The sequence below is a fragment of the Delphinapterus leucas genome, chromosome 1 (assembly GCF_059928025.1).
Source record: "Delphinapterus leucas isolate spDelLeu-1000000601 "Yukka" chromosome 1, BTC_Dleu_Yukka2, whole genome shotgun sequence".
Classification (NCBI taxonomy): Eukaryota; Metazoa; Chordata; class Mammalia; order Artiodactyla; family Monodontidae; genus Delphinapterus; species Delphinapterus leucas.
Genome location: NC_143129.1, coordinates 178,448,409 through 178,470,809, shown reverse-complemented (window position 1 = coordinate 178,470,809; position 22,401 = coordinate 178,448,409). Strand labels below are relative to the sequence as shown.

General features: G+C 38.2%; 1 protein-coding gene across 11 annotated transcripts in view; it reads left to right on the top strand.

Moving 5' to 3' along the window:
* SPEN (spen family transcriptional repressor) overlaps window positions 1-22,401 on the top strand; it is a 94,666-nt gene that overhangs the window by 50,501 nt on the left and 21,764 nt on the right. For all 11 annotated transcript variants that reach the window (XM_089900563.1, XM_089900567.1, XM_089900598.1 and 8 more), the window contains 3 exons: window positions 15,285-15,445; window positions 17,663-17,863; window positions 21,419-21,570. In XM_089900563.1, coding sequence (XP_089756689.1) covers window positions 15,285-15,445; window positions 17,663-17,863; window positions 21,419-21,570 — 514 coding nt within the window. The remainder of the gene's footprint in view (window positions 1-15,284; window positions 15,446-17,662; window positions 17,864-21,418; window positions 21,571-22,401) is intronic.

Genomic DNA, 22,401 nt, shown 5'->3' with positions numbered 1-22,401 from the left:
TCCCCAACCAGGGATCGAACCTGGGCCCCCTGCATTGGGAGCTTGGAATCCTAACCACTGGACCACCAGGGAAGTTCCTAACATGGTCTCTTATTTAAGGCTGATATGCTTGTTTATTGGGGAGCTTTCTGGTTCTAGAACTAGGTTGTCCAGTACTGTATCCACTAGCCACATGTGGCTGTTGAGCGCTTGAAATTTGGCTAGTCTGTGCACCAATACTGATCCACACTATAACATGGATGAACCTCAAAAAAATGCTTAGTGAAAGAAGATGGTACGAATCATATGATTCTCTTTATGTAAAATGTCCAGAATAGGTAATTACAGAGACAGAAAGTAGATTAGTGGTTACCAAGGCTGAGGATGGAAGAGAATGGAGAGTGCTGCTAATAGGTATGAGGTTTCTTTCTGGGGCAATGCAGATGTACCAAAGTTACATTATGGTGATGATTGCATAATTCCATAAATATACTAAAAACTATTGTATACTTTTATTTATTTTTTGCTGTACGCGGGCCTCTCACTGTTGTGGCCTCTCCCGTTGTGGAGCACAGGCTCCGGACGCGCAGCCTCAGCGGCCATGGCTCACGGGCCCAGCCACTCTGCGGCATGTGGGATCTTCCCAGACCAGGGCACGAACCCGCGTCCCCTGCATCGGCAGGCGGACTCTCAACCACTGCACCACCAGGGAAGCCCCTTTTTTATTTATTTTTTATATTTTTAAAAATTTTATTTATTTTTGGCTGCATCAGGTCTTTGTTGCTGTGCGCGGGCTTTCTCTAGTTGCAGCGAGCAGGGGCTACTCTTCATTGTGGTGCGTGGGCTTCTCACTGCGGTGGCTTCTCTTGTTGCGGAGCATGGGCTCTAGGCGCATGGGCTTCAGTAGTTGTGGCACTTGGGCTTAGTTGCTCCGCAGCGTGTGGGATCTTCCTGGGCCAGGGATTGAACCTCTGTGCCCTACATTGGCAGGATTCTTAACCACTGTGCTACCAGGGAAGCCCCAGTAGAACTATTTTTAAAAATACAGAATTTTGATGATATAGCACACAAAAAAAAAGTATTACTGGTTTTTATGTTGACCGCATGTTGAGATAATATTTCAAGTATATTACATTAAATAAAATACGTTATTAAATTTCACCTGTTCTTACTTTTTACATTTTATTTATTTTGGCTGTGCCGGATCTTAGTGCAGCACTTGTGATCTTCGTTGCGGCATGTTTAGTTGCGGCATGCGGACCTCTTAGTTGCGGCATGTGGACCTCTTAGTTGCGGCATGTATGTGGGATCTAGTTCCCCGACCAGGGATTGAACCCTGGCCCCTGCATTGGGAATGCAGATTCTCACCCACTGGACCACCAGTGGGTAAAAGTCCCTTACTTTTTAATGTGGCTATTTAAAAATTTTAAATTACATTTTTGACTTCTATTAAATTTCTGTTGGACAGCACAGAATAGAAATGAGCTCTGTCAAGATAGAATGTCATGGAGTAATTTGTGTGTCCATTTACTGCTTTTCATTTTGTTTACAAGAATAGAGTCCACTATTTTATTCTCAACACCCTTCTACTCTTTTGAAATTATGGATTAATGGAAAAAGCTCTTGGGACTTATAAGCTTAAAATATATATTGAACTATTTTGCAGATTCTGTCTTTAACAAATTTAGGGTTGGTCAGGCTAAAATATTAAAGTGCATGTTGATTTCCAGGGTGGCCAAGGGAATGTCTCAGCTGTTGAAAAACTTTAATGTTTAAGTCCCCAAATAAATTAGTGTAATCCCCCAAGAAGAAAATTAAGTCATCTTAACCAGAGTAATTTTTTTTAATTAAAAAAAAAAAAACCACACACACAACCCCTTAATCTGAAGGTAATTTTGAAGCGATGGCTAATACTTTTGATAGAGGTTTAAAATGTGTCTATTAACAAGCATGGAGTTCTGGTGTTGGAATTAGAATAAGACACACATTTTATAGATGCTCGTCTTGCTTCTAGATATGATTTATGTAACCACACCTGGGGAGTTCCATGGTTCTTTGAATGTTATTTTTGATTGGGGAGGGGCACAGTAGCTTCCAGAATGTGCTGTGTCATGGTGGTTGGAGCCATTTGGAGTGTAGCTTTGTGTTTGTTTCCACTGGAAGAAACTGCAGAGGAGTTGTTTAAGTAGAAGGACTTTTGGTTGGAGTTTCTTAGTGAGTAATTTGAAGTCATTTATAAATAATTAAACAAGTGCATCAAACAGTGGGTGGCTTTAGGCTTCCTGGTGGGGAGTTAGGTGCCCTTCTATCCTCTTGAGTATGGAGCTGCCTTAACAAAGAGTTCAGAAGAGGGAAATAGCAAACTTTTTTATTCTGGATAGTAAGGAGATGTAATTAGCACCAAAGTTAAATTGGAAAAAGGCAAAACCCAAAGTTCAAATTTACTTGCAGGTTTGGTAAAGGCTATGGCATTTGTACGTAACCATTTGGAACTTAACAACAACAAAACGGTTTCACATGATCTGTATGCTTTCTTGGTTTATGCCTTTTAAACCATTTAGTTGTTCATATAAGAAATATATCTAGTTTTTATACTGCATGTGGTTAAGGAAGTAAGAAATCCCACTGTTACAATTAACAGTTTAGATTTCTCCTGAGTTTGTCCCTTGAGTGAGGCATCCATCCCGTGGATGTTCTAAGGGCTTTGCTGCCATACAGAAAGATTTCTTGTTCCTTAGGCAGGTGTGTTATACCTGCTTATTACTTCTAGGGCACCTGCATGTTTGATGGTTTTTGCTTTGAGTTACCTGAGTAGCAGGTTTTGTGAGTCTTAAGGGATTGCCAAGAATGTAATGACACTGCAGGCCTAGGCTCTTTGGAATTTAAGACAGAAGTACTCTTGGCCCTAAGGGCTGTGTTTTGGACACAGAATATGTAGAAAAATAATTTTTTCACTTTATCCTCTGTGAATTTTGTACTTAGCAGAATCTGTCTGTAGCAGAAAATGGTCACATATCTGCCCCCAAAAACATGTTTTAAAAAAAAAATGGTAAGCTGCACTTTGTGACTAGGTCTCTGCTAACCCATCATCTTATAATTCTTAAAGTTAACTAGGGAATTTTTTAGAGTCCCATAAGGCCCACCAGCAAATACGCCACACGATTCTTAGTGATAGATTTATAAGAGCATAGCCGCTTTCCATTTTTGCTATTGTTATCAGAATACTTAGATATGAAACCACGAAATTATGCTTTTAATGCCAAAACTTGTAAGCCTTCAATTTTTAAAAAATTGTGGTAAAAATATACATAATGTGAAATTACCATTTTAACTATATATTTTTTTAAAAATTAGGTCTAAGTTTTCATGTTTTTTAAAATAATTTATTTTATTTATTTATTTATTTTTGGCTGCGTTGGGTCTTCGTTGCTGTGCGCGGGCTTTCTCTAGTTGTGGCGAGCGGGGGCTACTCTTCATTGCGGTGCGTGGGCTTCTCATTGCAGTGGCTTCTCTTGTTGTGGAACACAGGCTATAGGCATGTGGGCTCAGTAGTTGTGGTGCACAGGCTTAGTTGCTCTGCGGCATGTGGGATCCTCCCGGACCAGGGCTCGAACCCATGTGCCCTGCATTGGCAGGTGGATTCTTAACCACTTCACCACCAGGGAAGTCCTGTCTTCCTTTTTAAGACTGAAAAATATTCCTTCAGGCTTTTTTTGGGGTAACCTTTAATTATCCAGCAGTCATCCTATAGGTAAACTATTTCCATATTCCTTTTAATTCTACTAAAAATAGTAGTAAGCTTAAAAACATTAACTTGTAGCTGTAATTGCATCCCAAAGAGTTACTTGTGCATAACCACACATAGCATATTTACGCTTAATTTTAAACAGTATTTTCCACCAAAATAAGGTGCTCTTTAAAAACCTGTCTTTAATGATTTTGTTTTTTCCTTCATTTATGTAAACTATTGGACTTTAGACTAGGAAGATAAATAAAACCAATTATTTTAATTACTGTGGTTGAATTTATCACCACTTTAGTGACCATGAACACTGAACATGTTTAATCTTATCTACCTGTAAAATGGAGCCAGTACCTGTCTAAGGTTTAGGCATGCTTGATATTTATAAATGCTCACAGGGGAAGGCCACTAGAACTCAAGAAAAGTTAGTTTTTTGAGGTCTAGATTTTCTGTTATACTTAGAAATCCTTAGGAAATAAATTATTTTTTTATATCAGCAATAAAAACTGATTGCAGTGAAAGGAAAAAATACTGCTGGTGGATTATGGCTCTCTTTCTGCTTCTATCTGTTTCTATTAAGAGAAGACTTATACACACACACACATACACACACACTTAGGAATATTACTCAGCCATAAAAAAGAATGAAATAATGCCACTTGCAGCAACGTGGATGGACCTAGAGATTACTATACTAAGCAAAGTAAGTTGGAGAGAGAAAGACAAATATCTTATGATATCACTTATGTGTAGCATCTAAAAAGATGATACAAGTGAACTTACAAAACAGAAATAGACTCAGACGTAGAAACAAGCTTATGGCTACCAAAGGGTAAAGGAGGGGGGAGGGATAAATTAGGAGTTTGGGATTAACAGATACACACTACTATATATAAAATAGATAAACAATAGGACCTACTGTATAGCACAGGGAACTATATTCAATATCTTGTAGTAACCTATAGTGGAAGAGAATCTGAAAAAGAGAATATAAATAACTGAATCACTTTGCTGTACACCTGAATCTAACACAACATTGTAAATCAGTTATACTTCAATTAGAAAAAAACAGATAAATGATGGAAAAAACAAGGAGAAAAAAACTTCCTCTGTTGTCAGTTTCACTCTGTTAATTTATTTAGTCATAATTTTTTAAATCAGATCTTTTCCCATTAGAAGTCTTTGTGGTTTCTAATGATAGAAGGAGAAATATGTGGACCAAAACAAAATTGAAGTTAAAATATTGGTTCCATAATTTAAAAAATGCATTTTCACTGTTTAATATATTAATACAGTTTTTCTCAATAAGTATCCTAAATACCAAGAATTTAGGCAACTTTTCATTAACTTTGGCTCTAAAGAGTTTATCATTTATACAGTCGAGTCCTAAAGTGCTTTCCCCGTTTCTTTTGCAGTAGTTGCAGAATCACCAGTTAGAGCTGACTCATTCTCTGAAATAATTTCTGAGGAACTTTTACCTTGATAAGCCAGGTTGTGAGACCTTTTGATTCAGCAGAGCCTTATTGACAAAACCCAGCAGGTAGCCTGTTACATTGACTGGTTTGGAATCTCATTTTTTTCTAAGGCGCAAAGAGAAGAACAGTTCATTTTTGTTTTTTTTGTTTTTTTTTTTTAAATAATTTATTCATTTATTTGTTATTTGGTTGAGCCGGTCTTAGTTGTGGCCTGTGGGCTCCTTAGTTGTGGCACATGGGCTCCTTCGTTGCAGCACGTGAACTCTCAGTCGCAGCATGCATGGGGGATCTAGCTCCCTCACCGGGGATTGAACCCGGGCCCCCTGCATTGGGAGTGCGGAGTCTTATCCACTGCGCCACTAGGGAAGTCCCAAGAAGAACAGTTCATTTTGTACTTTACTTCTTAGGTCATGTTTGTATGTGTGTGTGTGTGTGTGTGTGTGAAAATAACATAAAATTTACCTTTTTTTTTTTTTGCGGTACGCGGGCCTCTCACTGTTGTGGCCTCTCCCGTTGCAGAGCACAGGCTCTGGACGCGCAGGCTCAGCGGCCATGGCTCACGGGCCCAGCTGCTCTGCAGCATGTGGGATCTTCCCGGACCGGGGCACGAACCCGTGTCCCCTGCATCGGCAGGCGGACTCTCAACCACTGCGCCACCAGGGAAGCCCTAAAATTTACCATTTTAACCACTTTTAAGTGTACTGTTCAGTGGTATTAAGTACATTCACCTTGTGGTGCAGCAATCACCACTGTTCATCTCTAGAACCCTTTCATCTTTCCGTTAAACAACTCCCATTCTCCTCTGCCCCAGCCCCAGGCTATGCCACTATTCCTTCTGTCTTTATGAATTTGACTGCTGTAGTTCCCTCAAAAAAGCTGAATCATACAGCATTTGTCCTTTTCTGACTGGCTTATTTCACTTAGCATAATGTCCTCAGGGTTCATAAAAGTTTTAGCGTATGGCCGAATTTTCTTCCTTTTTAAGGCTGAATAATATTGCATTGTATATAGATACCACCTTTTGTTTATCCAGTCATCTCTTGCTATATACTTGGGTTGCTTCTACCTTTTGGCTGTTAAACATGCTCTGAATGTGGGTAAACAAATATCTATTCAAGTACCTGCTTTCAGTTCTTTTTGTTATATATCCAGAAGTGGAATTGCTGAATAATTGTGGCAATTGTAAGTTTTTAAGGAACTACCATACTGTTTTCTATAGTGTCTACACCATTTTACTTTTCCACCAGCAGTGCACAGGGGTTCCAGTTTCTTTACATCCTAGCCAACACTGTTATATTCTGTTTTTTGATAATAGCCATCCTAATGAGTGTGAAATGGTATCTTGCTGGGTTTTTTTGGGGTTTTTTTGGTTTTTTTTTGTTTTTTTTTGTGGTACGTGGGCCTCTCACTGTTGTGGCCTCTCCCGTCCCGGAGCACAGGCTCCGGACGCGCAGGCGCAGCGACCATGGCTCACCAGCCCAGCCGCTCCGCGGCATGTGGGATCTTCCCGGACCGGGGCACGAACCCGTGTCCCCTGCATCGGCAGGGGGACTCTCAACCACTGTGCCACCAGGGAAACCCTTGCTGTTGTTTTGATTTGAATTTCCGTAACAGTCATGTTGAGCATCTTTTCATGTGTGCCTTGGCCATTTATGTCTTCTTTGGAGAAATGTCTGTTCAAGTTCAAAGATGCCCATTTTTGCATCTGGTTGGTTGATTGGTGTTTTTGTGTTTTTTTTGCTGTTATGTTTTCATTCTTAAAGGCAAATTTTAAAATGTCTTAAAGTTATAAGACAAAATACCCCCTTAAGCTCTTTATGCAGAATAGAAGTTTTATTCATTCTCTGACCATGGTACTTGATGAGAAAAAATCTAGTTGTGATACTAAACTACCATCTTAAGTCCCTAGTTTGAGGGTAAACAAAGCTATTGAGCTGAGAAACAATTTTAACATGAATTGGAATAGTTACCATTGATGTAAGCCTTACTAGAGTAGGGGTAGCAGTACTATATATTTCACCCATTATTTGTTCAAAATTATTAAAATAGTTTTGTCTACAAATACTTTGACCCTGCTATTGACATGGCAAAACACATACTGTAAAAAGCTATTTGCAGTTTCTCTTTTTGTCACGTTTGCCAGAATCGAGTGACATCAGAACGTTTTGGATCCCAGCTTCTTCTCAGTCTAATCTTTAGAAGTTGACCTTTTTTTTTTTTCCCCTGTAAGTTTGGACTTATTCAAAGATTTTTATGAAGTGATATATTAGTAATAAGGAAGAACAGTGACTGTAAGGATCCTGCATTTGAATCGCAGCTTAAAATTAACATGTTGGATTTTCAGAAGAAGGGAAAGCGGTCAAAGAAGGTCATGTAGGCTGGGGTTTCTCAACCTTGGTACTATTCACTTTAAAAATATAATAAATTTATTTATTTTTAATTTTATTTAGTTTTGGCTGCGTTGGGTCTTAGTTACTACGCGTGGGCTTTCTCTAGTTGCGGCAGGGGGAGGCTACTCTTCGTTGCAGTGTGCGGGCTTCTCATTGCCATGGCTTCGCTTGTCGCGGAGCATGGGCTCTAGGCACGCGGGCTCAGTAGTTGTGGTGCACGGGCTTAGTTGCTCCATGGCATGTGGGATCTTCCCGGACCAGGGATCGAACCCGTGTCCCCTGCATTGGCAGGCGGATTCTTAACCTCTGTGCCACCAGGGAAGCCCCCACTATTCACTTTTGAGGCCAGATAATTCCTTGTTGTGGGGCTGTCCTTTGCACCATAGGATGTTTAGCAGCATCCCTGGCTTCTACTCACTAAATGGCAGTAAGCTTAACCACCCACCCACAGTTGGACAACCAAAAATGTCCTTTGGGGCACAAAATGGCCCCAGTTGGTAGCCACTGATGCAGGTATTCACAATTATAGGATTTATGAATGAAATTGAATAGTGCAAAATCCACACTCTGGACTTTGTTAGATATTTAGAGCACTGTTTTACGTGTTATAATTGTGCTTTTGCTTTCATCCCAGAAAAATGTCTATTTAAAAAAATCATCTTCTACCAAGTTCTAGATGACAGGGTCCATGAAGTGTTTTTGTTTTTACAGTTACCAGTGATTTTTCAGTCAGGTTATTAATATATGTCAAAGTCCTAGAGTCTTGGCTAGAACAGCCATTAACATTAAAGAAGAAAGACATACTTTGCAGTTTCCAACAAAGTAATATTTTCTCAGAAATGTTCATTTCACTCTTAGATACTGAATGTAGTTAATACCTTCATTTTATTGAGCTTGGTGTACTTTCCTAGGCATTAATTTCAGTTGCTTGGATAATTCAAATCAATAACTTTCTGGAGTCACACATCCATTACATATGGGCACCATACTAGGCTCTGTTTACAAAGATGAATCTAGTCTTGGACTTTTAGGAGGCTGGTAAATGAGTAGTTATAATACAGAGTGAAAGGGTTTGAGATAGACATTGTAGTAAAAGAGGCTTAGAAATACACAACTAAGAAATCAATGAGTGCTATGGGGCGGGGTGGGAATGTCAAGAACAGCTGCAGAGCAGGAGGTTAACACTGGAGCTAGCTAATCCTCGAAGGCAGGGCAAGCAGGGAGTGACAGAAAGGTGTCTTCAATAGGAATAGGTATGGACAAGAGCTCTCATATTCTTGCTGTATGCTAGGTAGAGTGCTAAGTACTTTACAATCACAAACTCATTAAATTCTCACCATAGCCCCTCACAAGTGATAGGTATTATCACCATTTACATACAAGAAAGTGAAGTATTAGAGAGGAAGTAATTTAACCAAGGACTTATATATCTAATAAGAAAAAAAGGGGGGTGCCCATGATTAGAAACTGGTATACTCTTTTTTTGTTTGTTTTGGACACGCTTTGCGGCATGCGGGATCTTAATTCCTCGACCAGGGATCGAACCCATGCCCCCTGCTGTGGAAGTGCAGAACCCTAACCACTTGGTGGCCATTCCTGGGCCACCAAGGAATTCCCAAAACTGGTGTACTCTTATGTGGACAGATCATTAGTGGGTAGGTTAAAGAGTGACAAGGGAATGAGAATAAGCGACTAGAAAATTAGTTGGGGGCCAAGTTGTAAGGGGTCCCCTCTCTCCCTTGTTGGACAGTGTGGAGCTGTCAGAGCTGGAAGGTTTGGAGGTAGATGGAGAGTCATAGAACCCTAGAGTTAGCAGGACCTTTGAAGGTCATGAGGTCTGGTAACCCACTAGGGAAATTAAAGTTTAGAGAGGGAAAATGTGGTACCTTACCAGACTGAACAGTTGAGTATTTCCTTCCTGATTTTCTTATAAAACAAAAAAGACAGAGACTTAATTCAGGTTGTATCAGAAGTGGTAGAGTTGAAAATGGAATTAAGATCACATCAGAATGCCTACTAAGCTAGTGGGGTTTTTGTTTTTAGTTTAAACTTTCTGGGCTCAGGACCCTTTTACATTCTTAAATTATTGAGCTTTTGTTTACTTTGTAATATCTATTGAAATTTGCCATGTTAGAAATTTAAACTTCAATTTGAAAATTTTATTAATTCACCATAACTTTTTTCTTTCCTTTTAAATTTTAATAGTTTATTTGAGCAAATATCTATTTGAATTGGGCAGCGCCAAACTGGAAATGGTTAGGAGCGCTCCATCAACAGGAGCTGCGGGAAAAGCTTTTACAGAGAAAAGCAAAGCAGAAAAATCAGTTGATGAGTTGTAGCTTTAGCGTTTGCCTTATTTGGAAAAGCCTCATTGGCTGTTTGTTATTGGTTGTCCTTAGGTTTGATTTCTTAGCCTTGAGGCAGTTGCAGGCTTAGGTTTTAGTTTGCTTATGTAGGGTTGCTAAGGTATTAGAACCACCTCAGTCTAATGGTCTCCTTGTTTAATTAATTTAACACATTCCCCCCTCCTTTTGGCCCTCCTCTCATATCGGAGAGTTTAACCAAAAATTTGGTGATAGTGCCACTCTTGGTCACCATCAGGTTGTTGTTTTTGTCTCGTTGTGAAACTCATAGGTTATGAGTCTGGTTTGTGGAAGAATTGTTTTTGCTGTTCATCTCATTGTTTATCTTATTTCTCTGCAAGTGCAGTGAGACCATCTGATGTATTGCTGATGGCTACAGACATGAATTTAAGACCCTTGAGAGAGCATAGCCCACCAGGGAGATTATAATGATGACGGTCAGTCGGATAATACCAAGAGACTGAGTATGCTCCTTAGGGCTCCCTATGAACCAAACAAGTTCTTATCAAATAAAGCAAAGAATGTACCCAAAGGGCCATCAACCTGTTTTAAGTCAAGAGGCTTGTTTGTTAATTTCCTGTATTTGCTATAGTATCGGAGGGTGTGATCCAGTTATAGCAGGAGGTTTTTGCTATGGCACAGACTTATGGCTTGTTTTGCCAGTAAGTAATCGAAAGCAATGCTATTATCCAAAACCACCTTAGCAAGAAATTTTAGGGACTTTTGTTGTGGAGCTATGGCCTTAGTGGTAGATTTAGAGGCAGTTGCCAGAGTTAAGGAACATTGTCTTTCTGTGCATTTACAGAGAGCAAAAGCAAGAGGCAAAAAGGCAAATGGAATAAAGGTTTCATGTTGGAGACAAAGATCTTCATCCATGATATTTGGAGAGCCAAATACCTCAAGATGTTGTCTGCTTCTGGAGAGGAAGCTCCAAAGTCTATTTTATTTTATTTATTTATTTTAAAAATTTATTTATTTTTATTTTGGGCGGCACTGGGTCTTCATTGCTGCACGCAGGCTTTCTCTAGTTGTGGCGAGTGGGGGCTGCTCTTCGTTGCGTTGTGCGGGCTTCTCATTGCAGTGGCTTCTCTCTTTGTAGAGCACAGGCTCTAGGCGCGTGGGCTCAGTAGTTGTGGCGCACAGGCTTAGTTGCTCCGCAGCATGTGGAATCTTCCCGGACTAGGGCTCAAACCCATGTTCCCTGTATTGGCAGGTGGATTCTTAACCACTGGGCCACCAGGGAAGTCCCTATAAACTTTTTATTGAAGTGAAGTTGATTTACAGTGTTGTGTTAGTTTCAGGTGTACAGCAAAGTGATTGAGTTATACATACATATATATCTTTTTTTTTCAAATTCTTTTCTTATAGGTTATTACAAAATATTGAGTATAGATCTCTGTGTTATACAGTAGGTCCTTGTTGGTTATCTGTTTTATATAGTGTGTATATGTTAATCCCAAACTCCTAATTAACCCTCCACTCCCTTTCCCCTTTGGTAACCATAAGTTTGTTTTCTGTGTCTGTGGGTCTATTTCTGTTTTGTATATAAATTCATTTGTATCATATTTTTTTTAGATTCCACATATAAGTGATATCATATATTTGTTTTTCTCTGTCTGGCTTACTTCAGTTAGTATGATAATCTCTAGGTCCATCCATGTTGCTGCAAATGGCATTATTTCATTCTTTTTTATGGCTGCGTAATATCCCATTGTATAAATATACCACATCTTCTTTATCCATTCATCTGTCATGGACATTTAGGCTGCTTTCATATCTTGGCTATTGTAAATAGTGCTTCAATGAATATTGGGGTGCGTGTATTTTTTCAAATTATGGTTTTCTCCAGGTATATGCCCAAGAGTGGGATTATAGAATCATAAGGTAGCTCTCTTTTTAGTTTTTTAAGGAACCTCCACACTGTTCTCCATAGTGGCTGCACCAATCTACATTCCCACCAACAGTGTAGAAGGGTTCCTTTTTCTCTACACCCTCTTCAGCATTTATTATTTGTTGACTTTTTGATGCTGGCCATTCTGATCGATGTGAGGTGATACCTCATTGTAGTTTTGATTTTCATTTCTCTGATAATTAGCGATGTTGGAGATATTTTCATGTGCCTCTTGTGGCCAGGTAAATTTGAAGTTCACTTTCTTAAAACTATTAGTTGATGCACCGTCATTGCCACTACTTTAGACAATTTAGATTGAAAAGCTTCTTATTAACTACTTCTGGCTTTTAAGAAACAACTAAAATACTATATATCATAAGTTTTGGTGAATTCTTGTGACTCTTCTGTTTTAACAAGATTCTGAAAATAAGGATTTTTTAAAGTTAAAATTGACACACATATTCTGGGCATTTGGATTTTCTTTCAGTTTATAGGACTAAAAAGTATTTGCGGGGGCTTCCCTGGTGGTGCAGTGGTTGAGAGTCTGCCTGCCGATGCAGGGGACACGGGTTCGTGCCCCGGTCCGGGAAGATCCCACATGCTGCGGAGCGGCTGGGCCCGTGAGCCATGGCTGCTGAGCCTGCGCGTCGGAGCCTGTGCTCCGCAACGGGAGAGGCCACAACAGTGAGAGGCCCGCGTACCGCCAAAAAAAAAAGTATTTGGGGGTCTAAATTTGTGCCCCTGTTTTGATTCAGGACCTTAAAATCCATAGTACATTTAATAGACTACACTGGAAATATACATTGCAGTTTTGGGTTAGCATATTAAAATATGAACTCAAAAGTTGTATCATTTTATCACTTCATAATTTATTTAAAAACCTTTCCTTCTTTTTAGTTATAACTTCAAATTGGTCAACAGATATTTCTGCCAGTTAAATTTTACATCTTGTTTCAAAATTGGTGTGGTAGCAGGGAATTCACCAAAAGTGTGATGACATTTATAACAAAACTAATTTCTGTCACTATTTTATACTTTAAAATCATTGCTCCCATTGATTCCTTTGCATTTTTATAATATGGACTTAAACAGAACTTTGTTGGCTCACTATTTTAGTACCCAGAAATTCTGCTCTTGCCCATATTTGTTTACTTCTTTTTTTAAAATTAAATTTAATTAATTAATTAATTAGGCTGCGTTGGGTCTTCATTACTGCGCATGGGCTTTCTCTAGTTGTGGCGAGCGGGGGCTACGTTTCGTTGTGGTGTGCAGGCTTCTCATTAAGGTGGCTTCTCTTGTTGCAGAGCATGGGCTCTAGGCGCGCGGGCATCAGTAGTTGTGGCTCGCAGGCTCTAGAGCGCAGGCTCAGTAGTTGTGGCGCGCGGGCTTAGTTGCTCCATGGCATGTGGGATCTTCCCGGGCCAGGGATCGAACCCATGTCTCCTGCATTGGCAGGCGGATTCTTAACCATTGTGCCACCAGGGCTACCCCTATTTGTTTACTTCTTTACCCACTACTGCCATTGATTCCTCTACATTTTTAAAATATGGACTTAAACAGAACTTTGTTGGCTCATTATTTTAGTACCCAGAAATTCTGCTCTTGCCCATATTTGTTTACTTCTTTACCTACTACTGCTAAGGAATTTTGGTGTATATATTATTGGTGGTATTGTAATTAAAGTGTTTTCCTTAATGGTTATTTTATGATTCCTTGGAATTAAATTGATAAGTCACATACATATTCTATACTGTAGTCATCTGGTGGCCTTATGAATAATCTTGTATTGCTTGGAGTATGTTATACATGTAGAACATTTTTTTCTTTCTGTGCTGAAAACAGAAGATAAATTAATTTTGTTAACCCTTAATTTGAGAAAGTACAATGTCCTATTCACTTAGTACTAGTAATACTACTTTTGCTTAATGATATGGAAAAAAATTTATTGATGGGAAAATTGAAACCCAGTCATTTCTAGGAGGCTTGGCAGTGATGACTTGTGGTTCTACCTTGAGGCTTTTATCATAGTAGTTTGTATTTTGTAACTCAGGTATCTACTTTTGGCTCTTACTGGCATAGGTTTATTTCTTTATGTTTCAAACTGCAGAAAGCTCTGGTAACTTCATAAAGTTTTTATCTTTTGCCTTATCATGTGAGAGCTAAATAAAAATGCTATGTAAATTCTATTTTCTTATGGTATTTCTTTTTTTAAAAAGCGATAGCAAATTTGTCTCAGATCCTGGAGTTAGACTTATTCATCTGGCTGGTTTAGAGTTTGTATTGGATGTGAGAGCTGTAGTCTGGGCGCAAATGACAAAAACTGTTGAACCTGTCCTCTACGGAGTGTGCCTAAAGTGGATTAACTGCCTGCACTCCCCGCCCCCCACCCCATGTTATTTGCTTTTAGGATTAAGCCTTCCTCAGCAAGGAGGGGAGAGTATGAAGCAAAATTTCAGAAACCTGTAAATAGCTTTTTATTAATGTATTTGAGAATGCTATAAAAGAACTTAAAACCATAGCAGTCTTGTACATGCAGTACTGAAATAATTTAATATTTCTCACATGGTTCTTGGGCATAATAAACTTGTTCTGACCATACTGGTAATATTTTCTCCTTGTCTTTCAACTGTGACGGTCTCTCCCTTTGAGGTTTGTATTATACTGAAGAGAGAAATTAAATTTCATTGCCTCTCATTTCCCACATTATTCACAAAGAGCCTAAACTAACAAGACTCAAGTAACTTATATAATATTTCTTTATTAGTCCTTCAAAAATTTAAAAATTAAAATTACCTGGGAAATTATTTTGGATGTCTATTTTTTCCTAAAGATTAATTTACCCATGAGCCGGTGGTGGTAGTAGTAGTAACAGTAATAGTAACAGAGCATTCCACTTCATTTATGGATTGCTGTCATATTCCAAACTCTGTTAGCCTGTGTGTTATTTTTTTAAACTCTTAACCTTGTGTTATTATTTCCATTTTACAGATGTAGAAACTGAGGCTTAGCAAGAGGTTAAGTGACTTGTCCAAGGATACATGCTGTATGTCTGAGCCAAGATTTGAATCGAGATCTCTGAATCCAAAACCCATATATCCACTATTCTATTAATATTACCCTTAAGTCATTTGTGTTTACTAGTCATATTTCATTTGGAAAAAATTGTTCAGATTTTGCACAGAACGAAACATTGGTCTTTCGGTGGCATGTGGTGATAAAAGATTGTTACTTTTACTTCCACATTCCCAGGCTGGTATTTGCTGTCTTCTGCCATTTCTGAAGGTAGAGTATGAAATAGATGTGGAGAAGGTAGGGTGTCTAGAAATCCCAGACCTGAAATTTAGACCTTTTAATTATTGCCATTTGTTAATTTTAAGAAGTTTTATATGCGACTCATTTCCTGTTTGATTTTTTCACGTAAGTTTTTTTTCCCCCCTTCTGTAGCACTGATTCCAGCAGTAGTTCAAGTGATGACTCTCCAGCCCGATCAGTTCAATCTGCAGCAGTCCCAGCACCCACTTCCCAGTTGCTTTCATCCCTGGAAAAAGATGAGCCCCGTAAAAGTTTTGGGATCAAGGTTCAGAATCTTCCAGTACGCTCCACAGGTAGAATTTTGTGTTACTCTACTTTCCTCTCTGCTGCTGTTGGGAAATGAGAGATTGAGCAACTTAAATTCTATACTTTGTACAGAATTTGTTTAAATAGCTCTCTTTCTTATCTGACTGTGTTGGTAATATTTTCTATTTGTCTTTCAATTTGACTCTCTCCCCCTTTTTCTTTTTGTGGTTCATTGATATTTAATGCCGTGTAATAAAAAGCAAGTGATTATAACTGTATGTAGTTTCTAGATTGTTATATATGTAAAGATTGCATGTTACTTATACTTAATTATATACACATACATATATAAATGCACATTATTACGCATATTATATGCATATACATATACACACATAAAGACTTTATGGTGCGTGTTATGTAAAGAAAGCATGGTTCATTTTTTATTATGAATGTATTTAAAAAAAAATTTTTTTTGGCTGCGTTGGGTCTTCATTGCTGTGCATGGACTTTCTCTAGTTGCAGTGAGTGGGGCCTACTCTTCGTTGCGGTGCGCGGGCTTCTCATTGCAGTGGCTTCTCTTGTTGTGAAGCACGGGCCCTAGGCATGTGGGCTTCAGTAGTTGTGGCTTGCAGGCTGTAGAGTGCAGGCTCAGTAGTTGTGGCGCACGGGCTTAGTTGCTCCATGGCATGTGGGATCTTCCCGGACCAGGGATCGAACCCATGTCCCCTGCATTGGCAGGAGGATTCTTAACCACTGCGCTACCAGGGAAGTCCCAAAGCATGGTTCATTTTTGAATAAAAATGCTTTCTGGATTAAATATTTTGATATTAGGGAAAATTTGGTATGATGAAATTGTAGAAATACTATTTTCAGTTAGATTTATATTGGTCTGGAGTCCTGTGTGAAATAACTTGGATATAAAAAAATTATGATAGGAAATCCACTTCAGAATATTAACATTTTAAATGAGGAAAGTCATGAATAATCACTTTATATAGTTAAAAGCTATACCGTTGTCTTTTATTCCTAATGTTTTTGACTGACATTTGGCCATAATATATTTTTATTTCTATGTCAGGCATATTGAGTATGTAAACAACTGTTAGTAGATGGTCTAAACAACTGTTAGTAGATGGTCAAACCAACAAAGACCAAACTAAGCATTTCTTAGCTAAGTGCATTTTAATGATTACTTAAATTATTTATTAAAACAGCCTATAAAACCTACATACCAGGTTTATGAATAGAGATATTGAGACACAAATGTTGGTGAACTTTTGATTTAGATTACTTTGTAATTTAGGAATGGACAGGGGTTATAATTGGCTTGTCTTTCTCTACAATTTTATTTTTATTTATTTATTTATTCTTTGCGGTACGTGGGCCTCTCACTGCTGTGGCCTCTCCCGTTGCGGAGCACAGGCTCCGGATGCGCAGGCTCAGTGGCCGTGGCTCACGGGCCCAGCCGCTCCGCGGCATGTGGGATCTTCCCGGACCGGGGCACAAACCTGTGTCCCCTGCATCGGCAGGCGGACTCTCAACCAGTGCGCCACCAGGGAAGCCCTACAATTTTAATTTTTATAATGAAGCAAATTAACACAAGACCTCCAGATAGTATAATTCATCTGTAAAAGGCCTTAACGTTGTTTAGCATGTTACATGCCATTTCCCACACAATTTTATCATCAACATGATGCTTGGAAAACTAGAAATATGGCTTTCTTTCTAAGTCTTTAAAGTTTTATATATGCATATATATGTGTGTTTGTATAGTTTTTATCATGAAAATTTTAAACATACCCACAGTAGAAGGAGTAGCAAAAATGAACTCCCCTTATACCATACCCCAGATTAAAAAATCATCAATATTTTGCCACATTTGCTTTGTCCGCCTCCCTGTTCCTTCTTTCCTGTTCTTTGTTACCTTTTTATCGTAAAGTAAATCCCTGATGTTACATCATTTCACACTTGACTTAAAAGATCTATACTTTTGTATTTATTTGTAAAATATAAGGGTATTTTCCTGTGTAAGCATGATATCATTCTTACCTAACAAATAACTAGTAATATCTTCTAACCCCCGGTTTATTTTCAGAATTGTACGGTAGTCTCTAAAATTCATTTTTAGAGTTATTTTATTTGAAAAAGTAAATTTTTAATGCTAATTAGGTCAAAAATCAGACTAAAGATTTAGTATCTTAACACTTTGAGTTGTAACTAAATTAGAAAAATAAGCAACTTGTTTTTGTTTGGGGATTTAGATACAAGTCTCAAAGATGGCCTTTTCCATGAATTTAAGAAATTTGGAAAGGTGACTTCAGTGCAGATACATGGAACTTCAGAAGAAAGGTATGGTCTGGTATTCTTCCGGCAGCAGGAGGACCAAGAAAAAGCATTGACTGCATCAAAAGGAAAACTTTTCTTTGGCATGCAGATTGAAGTAACAGCATGGATAGGGCCAGGTAAGAGACAAGGAAGCTGAGTTTTAGTGTAATTTTTATTCCATTATGTGAAAGGGCCACATGTTATCCTGAATGTGGACAGTATTCCAGCTCTGTTTATTTTATTTTATTTTTTTTTTAACAATTTAAATTTATTTATTTTGGGCTGTGTTGGGTCTTCGTTTCTGTGTGAGGGCTTTCTCTAGTTGTGGCAAGCAGGGGCTACTCTTCATCGTGGTGTGCGGGCCTCTCACTATCGCGGCCTCTCTTGTTGCGGAGCACAGGCTCCAGACGCGCAGGCTCAGTAGTTGTGGCTCACGGGCCTAGTTGCTCCGCGGCATGTGGGATCTTCCCAGACCAGGGCTCGAACCCATGTCCTCTGCATTAGCAGGCAGATTCTCAACCACTGCGCCACCAGGGAAGCCTCCAAGCTCTGTTTTTTAAAACATACCTTCGGTGTCTTCTGGTTTAAAGAGTGGTTACATTTTGTCATTCAACTTAATAAAATAGGTTGTTTTGGCTAGGAAGGGTTAAAGATTCTTCTGTTTCTGTTAGAGAGCATGCTAACTTTTAAGAGTTGTGAAAGGCAAAGTATAGTCCCTTGTTGAATCCTGCTTTCCCAAAAGGATTGAGTTGATTGAGATAAGGTGATAGTTCCGAGGAGAATGACAACAGAATTATTCTGAATTAGAAAACAGACTATATCAATTTGAGGGACTAGTTAGACCAGTTTTCTTTCCACTATGCCCAGCACAAATTGGATCTGTTATTCTAGCTTCCATGACCTTGAAAGATAGTGGCAGAGTGGCAGGACTAAGTCTTTTGAGTGCAACCCGTTGAAAATTTCAAGGGGACATTTTATTGTTTGAACCTACCTGTAAGACCTATCTATTCTAAGGCAGGAAGTCTTGTCAGCCATGACTTGGGTCAGTGTTTTTCCTGTTTCAGAACCACCTGCAGTGCTTGTTTAGAATACAGACTCTTTGATCATACCGCAGCTTACTGGTTTAGAATTTGCATACTCAAGTTTTAAAAACCCCTGATTTACTTGTGAGTAAATCTGTAGAAGAATGAATAGAAATGTTAAAATTATGCATTCACATTAAGTGTGTGGGACAGTTGAACTTTAAGACTAAAACTTTGAGTGGAATTTATAGGGTAAACATAGCCCATTTTCTTGGAATATTCATTTTATGTGACAATTAAGAGGAAAAAAATAGAATTCCCCTGATAAGAATGTGTCATTTGTATATTAAAACAGGCACAGTCAGGGTTGTTAGAGTGAAGACTATAAAGTGTGCATAACTTTATGATAAAACACAGGAATTCAAAGACATACTATTTTTTGAAGGGAATTATAAGTTATGCCTTCACATTCCCTCCTCTGCAAAGTTTGAGATGTACTGCCCTAACTTGTACTGGGCTAAGAGCAACTCAGGAGTTCTTACTTAACACAATTGGAACAGGTCAGAACTGACTTTGAGGAATAATATTTAGAATGTCGTATCATCTCTATAAGCTTTTAGAGCCATATATAATTATTAACTAGTGAGGATCTAACTCAGGGGCATTATCAATAGGTGACTTTCTAATCTCCAAGTAGTGGGCTTAGCTTGAGATATTTATTGTAAAAAAAAATCATTTTACCTAATTAGTTAGCGCCCAGGATGTTAATTGGGGCTTTTTAACCACCTGCCACTGAAGATGTTGAGAAGTTTGATTGGTTCAAGCATCGGAGAGCTGAAGGTACTTTTTCCAGATGGGACAGCATTGAAACACCAGTTTAAATGGGATATTTGAAAGCTGAGTAGGGACACTTGGTTGGAATTATGCTGTTGGATGGTTGTCATAAATGTTTTATATTGAAATGTATGGAGCTGATTGCTTCCTTAGGTCAAGGACGTCTTGGAATTAAAAAGATCCAAATCCAAGAAACCTAACTCTGTAGACAGACCTCTGGTGGCTTCTAAGATTGTGCTTTTGTACTCCTATGCACAGCATTACAATCCCCTAAACATGAAATTGCAGGATAAAACAGTCTTTTCAATGATGTGTAGGACAGTAAGACTTAAAACTGGTCATGAAGGTTGAATAGATTACATGTGGAAAAGCCACTCCCTCCCTGCCCCCAACTGAATTTCTGATTTTGAAATTTTAAGTGGGCTATTTGGTAGAAATGAATTCATTACAGATTTTAATGGTTGCAAATCATGCTTTATCCTTCTCATTCTGCTTTTTTTTTTTTTTTTTTTTATTCTACGCCACGTGGCTTGCAGGATGTCAGTTCCCCAACCAGGGATTGAACATGGGCCATGGCAGTGAAAGCCCAGAATCCTAACCGCTTGGCCACCAGGGAACTCCCCTGATTCTGTCTTTTGACGTACAAACCTCAAGATGTGCCTGAATTATTTTTTTCTTTTTCTCCTTTTAAATGAAATATCCCTAAGTATGTGCCCTCTGTTAGTTACATAATTTTAAGAAGACCTAGTTGAGCTTAAAGTGAGATATACCCCTGAGAAATAAGATGAAAATGTAGAGATAGGTGTATGAGTGCTGGACAGTTTCTGGGTCCACCTGACTGAAAAAGTATGTACTCTCTGATGACACAGGTAAGATTAAGCTGACCTGCCATTATCAAACTGGAATCAGGAGTGCGATGTGTTCTGGCTGAGTTCACCCAACATCTCAGAAGTTGAGTCTTTTTAATACTGGTGTTGTCATTGACATCATCAGTAATGTTTCAGTGGCTGGCACTAAACACTTTGATTTAGTCAGGTTGATCAAATACTAACTTTTTGGGATGGGTTTGTTTTACATTAAAAAGGAGAGTGAGAACATACAGGCTGTATTATAATTACTATCCAGAAAATGTTGAATGTCTCTGCCCTAGACGAAGTTAATAAATGGAGCTTCAGAGAAAGCCTGTGGTTGAATTAGACGTTGAACCAGGGCTTTTGATCATAAGAAGTAGAAACCTTAAGAGTCATTTAGTCTCTTTCTGTTTGTCATTGGGTACCATGCAACACCAAAAGAAGATATTTCATAAGCGTTACTTCAGTCAGTTTTCATTCAAGTATTATTCTTGTATTTTAAAATTGCTGCTTTTAGACAGTTGGGTATGGCAAACATAAAATGCTAACTATTTTATTAAATGTTGAAATGTAAATTAAATAATGAAGCTGGACTATTTTTAGCTGAATTTTATGTTTATTTCAGATTATAGTTTTATACTGCACATTCAGAGCCTGCCACATAATTTTGGAACCTGTTTTTTGCTGGGGATTAAAACCTATTTCTATATTAGTGATTATTTTTTAAAACAAATCAACTTAGATTGAAATTCAGTCTTCTTTTCTATTTTAAATATCAGGGTGTTAACTTTCTCTTAATTTTTTGGACAAGTTTCTCTAGCCTCTGTATTCTTCTTTTGATTTGGAGCTGTTTCTGATGGTGTGTATAATTTTTCAGATTATATGAGAATTAATCCCAGTATTTCAGAGATCTGATTTTTTAAAGTAGATTTTCCCATGATATATGAATATCTTAAAACACTCTCTGTCCCCATCCCACTTACAGAAACAGAAAGTGAAAATGAATTTCGCCCTTTGGATGAAAGGATAGATGAATTTCACCCCAAAGCAACAAGAACCCTCTTTATTGGTAACCTTGAAAAAACCACTACTTATCATGATCTTCGCAACATCTTCCAACGCTTTGGAGAAATTGTGGTATGTTTTGTTTTGTTTTGTTTTTACTATAAAAACAGCGTTAGATCTTTGTCATAAAACATAAAGCATAGCAGAGATTATATTTGGAAAAACGATACTTAGATGGTATAATGAATATTTTTCCCATTTGCCCTATGTGGTTTCTTTTTAACATTTTTTTATTGGAGTATAATTGCTTTACAATGGTGTGTTAGTTTCTGCTTTATAACAAAGTGAATCAGTTATACATATACATATATCCCCATATCTCTTCCCTCTTGCATCTCCTGCCCTATGTGTTTTTAACTGCTGCTAAAAGATGATCTGGCAAAACCCATCAGGGACTGCTTTATGTGTGTATGTAAAAACATGTAATTGTCTGTATTTTGTTTACATATATATTTTCCTTTCCACTTTCCTTATCTTTGTCCGTCTGGTGCTGTTTTAATGCCATCTCTAGTCCTGTGGGTTGAAAGGAAAATCTGGAAGAGAAAACGTGTTTGTAAGAAAGAAGCAGCAGATTAGTGTATGGTTATTTTTATCACAAGGCACATCAGAAGTACCTTGGGGATTACTAGAATGTGGACAGCATGCTGGAAACTCAGTTCTATTGTGAAATTCTAATTAGAATCATTTTTCAAATTATGCAAGTCATTGTTAGATTTAGGGATAGAAAGATTTTTCTATTCCCCATGACTTAAAACTTGAGTCAAATTATAGTGAAAATAGTTTGGTTGCAGCTTTGTACCCTTAGGATATACTATTTTGTTTTGTGTTTGAAAAAACAGGGAAATATTTCTGTTTTCCTAGATTTTCTCTATATTAATAACAGTGAAGAAAGTACTCTAGTAT